The sequence below is a fragment of the Chiloscyllium plagiosum genome, unplaced genomic scaffold (assembly GCF_037043375.1).
Source record: "Chiloscyllium plagiosum isolate Xiang-an unplaced genomic scaffold, Cpla_swu_hap1 HiC_scaffold_37, whole genome shotgun sequence".
Lineage (NCBI taxonomy): Eukaryota > Metazoa > Chordata > Chondrichthyes > Orectolobiformes > Hemiscylliidae > Chiloscyllium > Chiloscyllium plagiosum.
The window spans coordinates 40,681,074-40,695,348 of NW_028270175.1; the positions used below are offsets into that span (position 1 = coordinate 40,681,074).

Below are 14,275 nucleotides of genomic sequence, written 5' to 3' on the forward strand. Positions count from 1 at the left end.
TATGAATCTAATTTCTGATTATTGATCTGTTCAATCTGAACCTTACCCTGACCACTCTGACATCTACCCTTGTGTATTCTCTCAAGTGGGATCAACTGTCACTAGTCAGGTTGACTTTGAGACTCCTGAAACCTGCATGATATTCAATATGAGCCCGGCAGCCTCCTGAGGATTTGATTTGATTGATTTATTATTGTCATATATACCGAGATACAGAAAAAGTATTGTTTTGCATGCTAAAGGCAACTTATAACTTACGTAAGTCCATTGGGGTAATAGAACAAAATGCAGAATATCGTGTTACAGCTACAGATGTGATGATGTTGCTCCTTTAACAAGTTTATGTTGTTTTTTTTCCAGTGGGTTTGTAAGTGCAGAGGCCCGGGAGGTCTAGGTTAGAAGGACTTTAGGGCCAATTTGATAGCTAACAGATACTGCCTCTGGAAGAAGGCTTCCAGGTTGTAAAATAAACTCTTGTATAATGAAAAGGGAGTGGCCAGTTCTCCCAGCTCAGCTTCACGCTGGTTTGGTTTGGTTTGGTTTGGTTTTAAAAGGCAGTCAGTTGTGAAGCTGCTGGACCCAAAGAAGCAGGCCCATGCTGATCCTCCCTCTCTCTAACATCTTTCTGTTTCCTGTAAGAACCTGTGTTGAATTTTTCCTTTTTTGCCAAGGGGTTTTTATGGGGATTATTGTAAGTATTTGAAACAGCATCATTAAGTTAGGATAATCTGTAGCATTTTTGGATAGATTCTGTTCTCGTTTGTGTTTCATTTGTTAATCTTGCAAATAATTTCTGTTTTTGTTTAAAACTAAGTGGTTGGGCCAGTTGCATCAGTCCTAGAATACATCTGCTTAAAAAATTGGTAAAGTTACGGTCCAGGCTACTTTCTTGAAGTGTTTTGAGGGGGTCTGGCCTGGTCCATAACACACAGAAGGTGCAGATCAACTTTAATATATATCTGTTCAAAAGTCAGATAACAGCTGGGAAGAAGCTGTTCTTGACTCTCTTGATTTTTGTTTTCAAACTTCTGCATTTTCTGTATCAATGGAAGAGGGTATAACCATGGTGGGGAGGAGTCTTTGATAATATTGACTAGTTTTCCGAGAGAGTGGGAAGTGTAGACTGAGTCTTTGGACAGAAGGCTTGTTTTTATGATGGACTTGGGTTCCACAACTCTCTGTAATTTCTTGCTGATTTGGGCACAGCAGTTGCCATACCACACTGTGACACATCCAGTCAGGATGCTTTCTATGGTGCATTTACAAAAGAGACAAATAAAAGCAAAATACTGTGGATTCTGGAAAGTTGAAACAAACAGATAATGCTGGAGAAACTCAGCAGGTCTGACACCTCGTTGTCCTAGCGCATAAATCCCTGAAAGTTGCTACCCAGGTTGATAGGGCTGTTAAGAAGGCATATAGGGTGTGTTGGCATTTATTGGTAGGGGGGATGAGTTTAGGAGCCATGAGGTATGTTTCAGCTATACAAGACACTTGTAAGGCCGCATCTGGAGTATTGTGTGCAGTTCTGGTCACTGCATTATAGGAAGGATGTGGAAGCTTTCGAAAGGGTTTAGAGGAGATTTACTAGGATGTTACTTGGTATGGAAGGAAAGTCTTACAAGGAAAGGCTGAAGGAACCGAGGCTGTTTTCATTGGAAATAAGAAGGTTGAGAGATAACTTAATTGAGACAAATAAGATAATCAGAGGGTTAGATAGGGTGGAGAGCTTTTTTCCTCAGATGGTGAACACTAACACAAGGGGACATAGCTTTAAATTGAGGGATAATATATGTTGGACAGATGTCAGACGTAATTTCTTTACTCGAATAGTAGGGGCATGGAATGCAGTGCCCACAACTATAGTAGACTCGCGAGGTTAAGGACATTTAGATGGGCATTGAACACATACATGGCTAATAATGGAACGGTGTAGTTTAGATGGGCATCAGATTATTTTCACGAGTTGGCGCAACACCGAGACCTGAAGAGCCTGTGCTGCGCTGTAACGTTCTATGTTCTATGTGGAGAGGGAATCAGAGTTAAAATTTTGAGGCCCGTAGGACTTCTCTTCAATTACGCTATACTGGACCTGTAGCAATAGCTGTCTCAATTCTGTCTCCCAAAATGCTGCCAGTCCTACAGAATTTCTCCAACATTGTGTGTTAACCTCAGAACACAGAGTAGAGGGACTGGTGGGTCATGCACTTTTTTCCTTTACACTTTAATGGGTTGTGGGCATCACTGGCAAGGCCAGCATTTGTTGACCATCCCTAATTGTACTTGAAATGATTGGCTTTCTAGACTATTTCAGAGGGCAGTTAGGAGTCAACCACATTGCTGTGGGTCTGGAGTATAGGCCCAATGAGGTGAAGATTGCAGATTTACCTCCCTAAAGGATATGAGTGAACCTGGTGTGGTCTTGCACCAATTGCCTTTGATTAAGTATTCACCATTAGTTCAGCTTTTTAATTCCAGATTTTTGTTGAATTGAAATTTTGTTATTTGCCATGGTGGGAGTTGAACTGATTTTGCATTAGCTTGCGGTTCTGAATTACCAATCCAGTGAGACTAGCACTTCTCCCCACTAGCTGTTTTTCAGTGGATAGAAGTGGATAAATCTGCTTTCCAAATATATTTTTTTTTCTTCCACTTACAACATGGCGAACTGTGCCGTAGATGAGCATGTCTCTCTCTCACCTCCTGACGCACCTTTATTGCAGATCATCTGCTGCTGAACTTCTCAGCCACTCTGTTTTTCTTACTTGCCGAGGTTGGCTATTCCAGGTTGACCTCCTGGTCGACCTCCCATCTTTCACCTTCCCTAAATTTGAGCTAATCCAAAATTTTGCTGCTGGTGTTCTAATATCCACTGAGTCATCACCCCTGTGCTCACCAACTTACGTTAGCTGCTGTACATCAACTTTAAGTTTCCCAGCCTTGTCTTCAAGTCTGTCCATAACTTGAACACTCCTTGGAAACTACTTTTGCAACATCTATCTCAGGGATATTTGTGATCCTCCATTCTGGCCTTTTGGGCATCCACATTTTAATAATTCCAACCTGGGCAATCATGTTTTCAGTTTTCAAGACCCTATGCTCTGAAATCCCTCCCTAAATCTCCCTGTCTCTCCACCTCCTTCTTCTCTTTTATGAAGATCCCTCGAATCTACTATCCCCAAGCTATTGGTCATCTATCCTAATATTTCCCTTTGAGGTTCCATGCCAAATTTTGTTTGCTAATTTGCCTAATAAATCTTACCCTATTTTTGGGTGCTTTTAAATATATCTTGTTGTTCTGTGTGCCCTTTACTTTGAATCTAACACAGGCAAATGAAATGAAATTTTCTGTTCTCCTTTGGCTTGTTGAGTGAGCTCAACAGCATCAGACTCCTGACAGTGTATCCAGAGTAGACAGAAGGAATGATGGACTGTATGGAAAAAAAAATCTCAAAATTGAACTGTGCATCATGAGGATTTAATGTACAAGTTAAAGAGAATAGTTTAGCAGAATTGGAAAAATGATGCCTTCTCTCTTGGCTGATACTTTTTTGGAGCATTTCCTCTTCATCACCTTGTTGCTTCCTCCCTTTCTGGTCTAACATGTCTCTTTCTCCTTTCCTCACCACCCTCACTTGGAGTTCCCTCTGTCTACTCTCCTTTAGTGACCCCTCCCTCTTCACCAACTCTTGGTGCTTTCTCCTCCCCTATCAATGTACTCTTGGCAATCCCCTTCTCCATTCCCATGGTACTCCTTTCCTCTCCAACCTTCCTATGGAGTTTGAGTTTATCTGTAGGATATCCAGTGTGCCTAAATGTACTTTAACCTCCTGTACTGCCTATAGCTGACCCTCTATATAATTGTGTTGATCACAACATATGCTTTAGGATCTTGTATAATGTGTTTACAAATGCAATATCCAGAATAGATATGGAGGGATTTGAATTTCCAAGAACCTTATTGTGTGTATCCTTTTCAGATTTTCAGAAACCTGTTTCCTGGATACTGATAGGCGCCCTACCTGTGATGCTTGTAGAGTTGGCTACACTGGACGCAGATGTGAAACGTAGGTCCATCTCCGTAGTGGTATCATACTCTGGTGTTTTGAAGGAGATGTAATTCTTGATTTAAACTGTGATTGTTTCTTTTCTCATAGTTGTGCTGCTGGTTATGAAGGAAACCCGATGTCTCCAGGTGGAAAGTGTACACCACATGGTAAGCTCCAGGAAACAGCTACATTTCATAAAAGTGTATTCCTGACTGGTTTACTAGGCTAACTTTATCTGTTCAGTCAAATTAAACCCCTTGGTTCTTAATATGTTCAGTTAATAAAAACTCAGAGCTCTGTGTTTAACTGGACAGATAGAATATATCATCTTTCTGGTGAAATGAAATCATAAGTGAACTCAGTTCAGGTTGTTTCCTTGTCAATCCAGTTCCTAAGAGGTTACAGGTGCAAGACTCCCACCATGTTTGCCAGTCTCACCCAGAAAGTCAGTAATAAAGGAATTGGGAAGCCACGGCTGGTGCAGATGAGGAGTCAGCTGTGGAACAGAGCTGATGCATGTACTCATCTTAATGTCATGCACTTTATGTTGTGTTTCTGTTATAGAAATTTTAAAAAATACTTCTGATTGTCCTGCCTCAGTACACATAGTCTAAAGAAAGTGTTTGTATTTCTAAAGCTTCTTTCATGGCCTCTACATTTGGCCAGGTGTTTCAGTTGAGTGTAGTGCCTGTGGCAATGTAGGAAGTCATAAAGTAATCCAGCATGAAAACAGGCCCTTCGGCCCAAACTGGTCCATGCTGACTGTGGTGCCAACTCAGCTAGTTCCAATTGCCCACGTTTGGTCCATATCCCTCTAAACCCTTCCCATCCATGCACCTATCCAAATGTTTTTTAAATGTTGCTATGGTACCTGTATCAACCACTTTCTCTGGCAGCCCATTCCATATACACACCACCCTCCATGTTTTGTCCTTAACAGTGCTTGTAATTGGATATACTTAGGTAGAGTTGAGGATAGAGACAAAGAAAAACTGCAGATGCTGGAAACCAAAGTAGCCAGGTGGGAGACTGGGCGAACACACCAAGCCAGGCAGCATCAGGAGGTGGAGAAGTCAACAATCCGGGTGTCACCCTTCTTCAGGACTGGAAGAAAGGTTACATCTGAAACATTAACTTCCGCACCTCCTGATGCTGCTGCCTTTCTACTTAAGTACAATGTAGAGGTGAATTTCTAAGAATGTCTGTTTTGTTATACAGCTGGATATATTTCAAATTGTGACAGCAGAGGAACAGAATCTGCAGAATCATATCCAGGATCCTGTGTCTGTAAGGTAGGTGTGTTCTAATGGCTGGAGAGTGACAAATATTAATACACACCAAATTATAGCCTGTAGATCTGGCGGTTGTGCAAAGAACATTGCAGTCATCTCTAGTTCTTCTGCAAATTAACTTAAACTTGCGCCTGCTGGACATCAAATCTGCTACCAATGGAAACAATTTCTCTGTATTTATTCAACCAAAATCCTTCATAATTTTAAACATGTTTCTCTCTTACTGTAGTGAGCCAGCACATTTACTATACTCTCTAACCTGTGGTAACCATATTAATTATACAGAGAGTTTAACACTGATAAACTGATAGTTTTAACACTGATATTAAAACCTGTAATGACATTGGGCTTCTGGACTCTTCTTGGTATGGTTTAAAGTTTTTTTCAAAAATAGTGGAATATTCAAGAACTTATAAGAGACTGAGAAGTTTTTAAAATAGACAGGCATTAAATAGTTGGCGCAATGAAATAAAATTAAAACCAGTACCTTTTGTATTTGATGTAACAGAATAAAAATATTTGAGAAAAGAGACTGAAGGAATTTTTAAAAAAATCCTATTCTAACCAAAATAATATGCAAATCACTAATACATCTTTTATTTTGTTCTTTCTTTTTGAGTCTGAGTATCTTTGGAATGTTAGAAGGTTCTGATCTGTTCAAGCTGTGTCCAGAACTGCACACCACGATAATAAAGCGCTTGCTGTGTTTTCTGTTTTCTAGGCTAATGTTGTTGGAAGACTCTGTAATCAGTGCGCGCCAGGGTCCTTCAATTTGGATGATGCCAACTTGAATGGCTGTTTGAAATGTTTCTGCATGGGAATCAGCAAAGAGTGTGCCAGTTCATCTTGGCACCGAGACCAGGTTAGTCCACAAGCAGTTTGTGTTTGGATGGCAGAGGGAAACATACGTAAAGGCACCTTACTGATGTGGCTCTCAGTTTCAGAAGTAGTGGTTAATTCTTAAAGTTTTTAATACAGTCCCATCAAGTTGCAAACAGATTTTCAACTTGGCAAAGGATAGATACAGAGGGTGTATTGAGTATCCTTTCATCTGTTTGATCGTGCTCATTTCAGGGAATGTTACATTATTTTGTGGCTTCGTTTCAGATTAATTGAGCAAATTGTATCGAGACTCTTCCAGCATTTGAATCAGTGCATGCTGTGTTTGATACGAGAGATTAAAAGTTTGGATTTGAGAAACACCCATTTTGCAGAATGTCATGTTTTTCGAGAATTTCTAGAATCTCAGTTTTTAAAAGATAGTGCCCATCCTGAGAGTTTGCCATTTAGTTTTACTGTTCAGTGAAGCCTGTGTCATTTGGTGTGATTGGTAACCTTAAAGGGAAGCTTGAATTCTTTCATTTGTCAAATGAAATGACAATCTGGAGCTGGATGGAATGTAGAAGACTTTGATAAAAATGAGCCTGAATTTGGGAGCTCATTAACTCGAACAATGTTACTGTTTCATTTCATTGTGCAGAGTTGAATGATAAATATTAAAGTGTCTGCATTGGGCAAGAACTCAGGCCATTATTACCAGACCCAAATATTAATGGTTAGTTATGAACTAGTTATGAGTGAATGCTGGATTTGCTGACAACTAATCAGTCAATCAACAAATCAATCTGTGCTTATTCAATCAATAAGTCAAACTTCATTCATAATCTAATTGTGCTGTTTCTTTGCAAGGTCCGAGCTCTCTCTGGTGAGCAAGAGAGGAACCTTTACATGCTAACAAACATGGCACACACTCAGAGGATCACTGAAGGCATTAAAATCAGTGCATTGAGCGAACTGACTTTTGCAAACTTTGATGCAGTCCCACGAGATGTCTACTACTGGGTGCTACCTGATCGGTTCAAAGGTGATAAGGTAAATGGAGTACTGATCAATTGGAGATATACATTGCAAATGGATGCCACAACGACGTTAAGACAAAACAAGCTCTGATTTTTCCCCATTTGTAAGTTGCCATTGTGAGTCCCAGTGGGTATACTGAGATGCTTCTGTTTTCTCTAGTTTGGTACAGTCAGAGACCAACTGAGAGAGAATGTTGGGCTTGGTTCCCACCAAAATATTCTTTGAATGTTGCTCAGTTCCCAGTTGTATAATTCTCTCTATCTCTCTCCCTCTCTCTCTCTCTCTCTCTCTCTCTCTCTCTCTCCCCACACTGTGTGTCTCTCTCTCTCTCTCTCTCTCTCTCTCTCTCTCTCTCTCTCTCTCTCTCTCTCTCTCTCTCTCTCTCTCTCTCTCCACACTCTCTCTCTCTCTCTCTCCCCACACTCTCACTCTCTCTCCACTCTCTCTGTCTCTCTCCACTCACTCGCTCACTTCTTTCTCTCACCCCCTGCTCTCTCTCACACTCTGTGTCTCTTTCTCACTCTCCCTCTCTCTCACACTCTTTCTCACTCTCACTCCCCCTCTCTCCCACTCCACACTCGCTCTCTCATTCCCCGTTCTCTCTCTCCCCTGCTCTGTCTCTCCCCTGCTCTGTCTCAGTCCCCCTCCCTCTTGCTGTGTCCATTTTTCTCTCTCTCTCGCGCGCCGCCCTCTGTGTCTCTCGCGCGCTGCCCTCTGTCTCTCTCGCGCTCCCTCTCCCCCTCTCGCGCTTCCTCTTCTGCGCCCACCCTCTCTCTCTCTCGCTCCCTGTCTCTCTCGCGCTCTCCTTCCTGCTCTTTTTCTATCACCCTCGCACTCTTTCTCTCGCGCCCTTATGCAGTCACTCGCACCCTCATGTGGTCACCCTCGCGCTGTCACCTTTTGTGTGTCTCTCTGTCTCTCTCTCTCTCTCTCTCTCTCTCTCTCTCTCTCTCTCTCTCTCTCCCTCTCTCTCTCCCTCTCTAACCTCTCTCTCACTCTCTAACCTCTCTAACCTCTCTCCCTCTCTAAACTCTCTCCCTCTCTCCCTCTCTAACCTCTCTAACCTCTCTAACCTCTCTAACCTCTCTAACCTCTCTAACCTCTCTAACCTCTCTAACCTCTCTCCCTCTCTCACCTCTCTAACCTCTCTAACCTCTCTAACCTCTCTCCCTCTCTCACCTCTCTAACCTCTCTAACCTCTCTAACCTCTCTAACCTCTCTAACCTCTCTCCCTCTCTCCCTCTCTCACCTCTCTCCCTCTCTAACCTCTCTAACCTCTCTAACCTCTCTAACCTCTCTCCCCTCTCACTCTCTCTCACCTCTCTCCCTCTCTCACCTCTCTCCCTCTCTCACCTCTCTCCCTCTCTCACGTCTCTCCCTCTCTCACCTCTCTCCCTCTCTCCCTCTCTCCCTCTCTCCCTCTCTCACCTCTCTCCCTCTCTCACGTCTCTCCCTCTCTCACCTCTCTCACCTCTCTCACCTCTCTCACCTCTCTCACCTCTCTCCCTCTCTCACCTCTCTCACCTCTCTCACCTCTCTCACCTCTCTCACCTCTCTCACCTCTCTCACCTCTCTCACCTCTCTCCCTCTCTCACCTCTCTCACCTCTCTCACCTCTCTCACCTCTCTCACCTCTCTCACCTCTCTCACCCCTCTCTCCCTCTCTCCCTCTCTCCCTCTCTCCCTCTCTCCCTCTCTCCCTCTCTCCCTCTCTCACCTCTCTCACCTCTCTCACCTCTCTCACCTCTCTCACCTCTCTCACCTCTCTCACCTCTCTCACCTCTCTCACCTCTCTCACCTCTCTCACCTCTCTCACCTCTCTCACCTCTCTCCCTCTCTCACCTCACTCCCTCTCTCACCTCTCTCCCTCTCTCACCTCTCTCCCCTCTCTCCCCTCTCTCCCCTCTCTCACCTCTCTCACCTCTCTCACCTCTCTCACCTCTCTCACCTCTCTCACCTCTCTCACCTCTCTCACCTCTCTCACCTCTCTCACCTCTCTCACCTCTCTCACCTCTCTCACCTCTCTCACCTCTCTCACCTCTCTCACCTCTCCCACCTCTCCCACCTCTCCCACCTCTCCCACCTCTCCCACCTCTCCCACCTCTCCCACCTCTCCCACCTCTCCCACCTCTCCCACCTCTCCCACCTCTCCCACCTCTCCCACCTCTCCCACCTCTCCCACCTCTCCCACCTCTCCCACCTCTCCCACCTCTCCCACCTCTCCCACCTCTCCCACCTCTCTCACCTCTCTCACCTCTCTCACCTCTCTCACCTCTCTCACCTCTCTCACCTCTCTCACCTCTCTCCCTCTCTAACCTCTCTTTCTTCCTTCCTTCCTTCCTTCCTTCCTTCCTTCCTTCCTTCCTTCCTTCCTTCCTTCCTTCCTTCCTTCCTTCTTTCCTTCCTTTCCCTTTCTTTCCTTTCCTTTCCCTTTCTTTCCTTTCCTTTCCCTTTCTTTCCTTTCCTTTCCCTTTCTTTTGTTTCCTTTCCTTTCCCTTTCTTTCCTTTCCTTTCCCTTTCTTTCCTTTCCTTTCCCTTCCTTTCCTTTCCCTTCCTTTCCTTTCCCTTTCTTTCCTTTCCTTTCCCTTTCTTTCCTTTCCTTTCCCTTTCTTTCCTTTCCCTTTCTTTCCTTTCCTTTCCCTTTCTTTCCTTTCCTTTCCCTTTCTTTCCTTGCCTTTCCCTTTCTTTCCTTTCCCTTTCTTTCCTTTCTTTCCTTTCCTTTCCTTTCCCTTTCTTTCCTTTCCCTTTCTTTTCTTTCCTTTCCCTTTCTTTCCTTTCCTTTCCCTTTCTTTCCTTTCCTTTCCCTTTCTTTCCTTTCCCTTTCTTTCCTTTCCCTTTCTTTCCTTTCCTTTCCCTTTCTTTCCTTTCCTTTCCCTTTCTTTCCTTTCCCTTTCTTTCCTTTCCTTTCCCTTTCTTTCCTTTCCCTTTCTTTCCTTTCCCTTTCTTTTCTTTCCTTTCCCTTTCTTTCCTTTCCTTTCCCTTTCTTTCCTTTCCTTTCCCTTTCTTTCCTTTCCTTTTCCTTTCTTTCCTTTCCCTTTCTTTCCTTTCCCTTTCTTTCCTTTCCTTTCCCTTTCTTTCCTTTCCTTTCTTTCCTTTCCCTTTCTTTCCTTTCCTTTCCCTTTCTTTCCTTTCCTTTCCCTTTCTTTCCTTTCCCTTTCTTTCCTTTCCTTTCCCTTTCTTTCCTTTCCCTTTCTTTCCTTTCCTTTCCCTTTCTTTCCTTTCCTTTCCCTTTCTTTCCTTTCCTTTCCCTTTCTTTCCTTTCCTTTCCCTTTCCTTTCCTTTCCTTTCCTTTCCCTTTCTTTCCTTTCCCTTTCTTTCCTTTCCCTTTCTTTCCTTTCCTTTCCCTTTCTTTCCTTTCCCTTTCTTTCCTTTCCCTTTCTTTCCTTTCCTTTCCCTTTCTTTCCTTTCCTTTCCCTTTCTTTCCTTTCCCTTTCTTTCCTTTTCTTTCCTTCTATCTTACTTTCTCTCTCTGTCACATCCTCCACCCCCCACTCGTTTTCTCGCACCCTCTCTCTCTCCATCTACCACCTCCTCACCCTCCCACTCCACCCTCACTCCTTCTGTCATACCTTCCCCCTCTCTTTCCCTCTCACACTCTCCCTCACACTGCTGCACGCACTGTCTATCTGTCTTACATATGCGCACGCACGCATTAACACTTCTAATTCTGCCTTAGTTGGACTCATAGCTGTTGCCTCCTTTCAAAACGATTAAGGTGCACCCTGCAGAACATTATTTTACCACCCAGAGGCTGAGAGAACCTAGGCATCTGCACAGCAACTTGGACAGTAACAAATTGTCTCTGGTGAAATCCATGTATTACTAATGTTTGACCAATGATCTTGTATACAGACATTGAACAGTGGTGAATGAGGAACACTGTCTCCAAGGGAGGTTATGTAAAGGTTTCCTTCTGAAGCTAGTCATCTGTTGTGTGAAGATAACTCTGCAAATGTTTAAAGTTTAATATAATGATTTCATTGTAGAGACAGAATAATGTTTGTTCAGTCTTGGTGCTGTCGACACATCTATTACCAAAGATGTAGTCTGTACTGAATCTAGTTAATGCACAGTCTGATTAAGGGGATTATGGCAAATTATATGTCTTGATCTTTACCTTATTAATTGCTATCTTCCTGTATTCATTTCTATAGGTTACTTCTTATGGAGGGGAATTACATTACACAATCCTGCACAGTGTCTCCCCTGACTCTTTGCCAATCACTGGGATGCCAGACGTTATTCTACAAGGCAACAATATCTTCCTGGAGCACTACGCAGCTAGGAAGCCACAAGCTGGCATTCCCTCAACTTTCTCTGTTCCTTTCAAAGAAGTATGTTGTCACTATTTCTGTAATCTAGTGCATATGTATCTGAGATGTGCACTGCTTTTATCAGAGATCACTGTGTAATGAAGAGTCCTCCACTGATCAGATCCTGAAGTATGAATAGTTCAATCACAAGTGGGAAATGCAAGACTCTTTCATTCTGAAGAAGGGTCACTGGGCCAGAGACATTAATTCAGCTTTCTCTCCACAGATGCTGCCAGAACTGCTGAGTTTTTCTCGCAGTTTCTGTTTTTGTTTCTGATGTGCAGCATCCACGGTTCTTTCGGGTTGTTTTGTTTTTGAAAGACCTTAGTGTTCAGTTCAAAGGCATTGTGACAGGAAGCTGTCTTGCGTGTTGTGCTGAGAATGGATTGGATTATCCAAGGATGAGATTCAGTGCCACACATTGCATCTATTATAGGCTGTAGTAGGAGATCTACACTGCATGTTGCTGACTACAAGACAGCGTAGACAGTAAGTGCTACAGATCATCACGTGTAACTGGTGTACTTGACAAGACACTAAACATTCTATAGCCACTGAAGTTAGGAGCAGTGATTGATTAATGTGCAGACATGTAGCGATTGTGTGTGGGAGCAGAAGATAATTCCCTCATGGGGGCCATGCCCAGGAGCTGAGTCCAATTTGTTTAATTTAACGCAGCATACTGTGTTATGATTTGCTTCAATGTGTAAACATTATCGAGGTCCGTCTGATGTTGGTGCTGTATTTGGAGAGGATGAGGAAGAACCCCCTATCAGTCTTCATGCTCAAGATCCCAGGTATCCTCAAGCCGTTTTAAGGGCAGCGCGATGGCTCAGTGATTATCACTGCTGCTTCACAGTGCCAGGGACCCGAATTCAATTCCACCCTCACACGACTGTCCATGTTGAGTTTACACATTCTCCTCATGTTTGTGAGGGTTTCCTCCAGGTGCTCCAGTTTCCTCCCACAGCCAAAAGGTATGCAGGTGAGGTTGATTAGCTATGCTAAATTGCCCATAGTGCCCAAAGAAGTACAGGCTAGGTGGGTTAGCCATTTGAAATGCAGTGTTACAGAGATAGGGTATGTGCAGTGGGTGTGGTTAGGATGCTTTTGGTTGGGTTGGTGTGGACTCAATGGGCTGAATGACCTGCTTCCACACAAGGGATTCTATGATTTCCAAGTAGGTTTGGCACAGGAGGATTACAGCGAATTATTGCTTTATTTCATCCACTGGGAACAATTAACTGATCTAACATTCGAGATCTGTTTTACTGGGATACTATTGTGTTTCCTGACCCTTCACCATATTCAGGAGCCCTTTTACCTCATGTAGCTTCTATCCAATCCCTGAATCAGATTCACATGGGAGTCTCCTCTGACAATGTGCATCACCTTCCCTTGATTATTGTGACTGGCCTCAAAATGGAGGGCATGTCAGTGAGCTGAAGGTCACTCAACTAATGGTCAACCATTTTCAGTTGCATCTTTTCATTGTAATCATTAGCCGATCATGCAAAATATACTCAAAAGAGTTCAAGGTGGATATGGTGAAAAGGTAGATAGACCATAGTCTGAGAGGAGCAGGAACAAGCAACCACATAGGCTATTCCTTTACTTTGTCCTTTTGAACTATTCTAGCCACCTCATCATATTGAAGTAACCAATTAGGATTTGCTTTAATGAGTAATACTTGGTACTTCACATTAGATTTCTGATCACCAGTTTGCTTAAGGTCCTAATTATGGGAAGACTCCAGATTATGGCATAGCTACCAGATTGCGTGCAGTGAGATTAATATCTTGCTGCTCTTCACTTTGCAAAGATTGCAGTGAGCTTAATTATTATACTCCGTCTCACTGCCAACCACGTAAACTTTTCAAAGTTTGTGAGAAGATTTGTAGCTCGGGTGTTCGTTGCTGTGGTTCTGTTCACCGAGCTGGAAGTTTTTGTTGCAAAAGTTTCGTCCCCTGTCTAGGTGACAACCTCAGTGCTTGGGAGCCTCCTGTGAAGCGCTTCTGTGGTGTTTCCTCCGGCGTTTATAGTGGCCTGTCCCTGCCGCTTCCGGTTGTCAGTTTCAGCTGTCCGCTGTAGTGGCCGGTATATTGGGTCCAGGTCGATGTGTTTGTTGATGGAGTTTGTGGATGAGTGCCATGCTTCTAGGAATTTCCTGGCTGTTCTTTGTTTGGCTTGCCCTATAATGGTAGTGTTGTCCCAGTCAAATTCATGTTGCTTGTCGTCTACGTGTGTGGCTACTAGGGATAGCTGGTCATGTCGTTTCGTGGCAGTTGAAGTTCGTGGATGCGGATCGTTAGCTGTCTTCCTGATTGTCCTATATAGTCTGGCTGTCATTTCAGAGATGTTCTTGATGTATGGTAGTGTGGCTAGTCCTTTGGGTTGCGGCATGTCCTCGTTCCGTTGTCTTTCCCTTAGCCATCTGTTGATGAAATTGCGAGGATATCCGTTTTTGGCGAATACCTTGTATAGGTGTTCCTCTTCCTCTTTTTGCAGTTCTGGTGTGCTGCAGTGTGTTGTGGCCCTTTTGAATAGTGTCTTGATGCAACTTCGTTTGTGTGTATTGGGGTGGTTGCTTTCATAGTTCAGGACTTGGTCTGTGTGTTGGCTTTCCTGTGTACCTTGGTGGTGACTATATAGGACAAACAGGAAGACAGCTAATGATCTGCATCCACGAACATCAACTAGCCACGAAACGACACGACCAGCTATCCCTAGTAGCCACACACGTAGACGACAAGCAACATGAA

At 43.6% G+C, this 14,275-nt stretch overlaps 1 protein-coding gene across 14 annotated transcripts in view; it reads left to right on the top strand.

Moving 5' to 3' along the window:
* hspg2 (heparan sulfate proteoglycan 2) overlaps positions 1 to 14,275 on the top strand; it is a 530,612-nt gene that overhangs the window by 251,034 nt on the left and 265,303 nt on the right. For all 14 annotated transcript variants that reach the window (XM_087980629.1, XM_087980631.1, XM_087980637.1 and 11 more), the window contains 6 exons: positions 3,981 to 4,067; positions 4,158 to 4,216; positions 5,268 to 5,341; positions 6,063 to 6,203; positions 7,031 to 7,213; positions 11,355 to 11,534. In XM_087980629.1, coding sequence (XP_087836755.1) covers positions 3,981 to 4,067; positions 4,158 to 4,216; positions 5,268 to 5,341; positions 6,063 to 6,203; positions 7,031 to 7,213; positions 11,355 to 11,534 — 724 coding nt within the window. The remainder of the gene's footprint in view (positions 1 to 3,980; positions 4,068 to 4,157; positions 4,217 to 5,267; positions 5,342 to 6,062; positions 6,204 to 7,030; positions 7,214 to 11,354; positions 11,535 to 14,275) is intronic.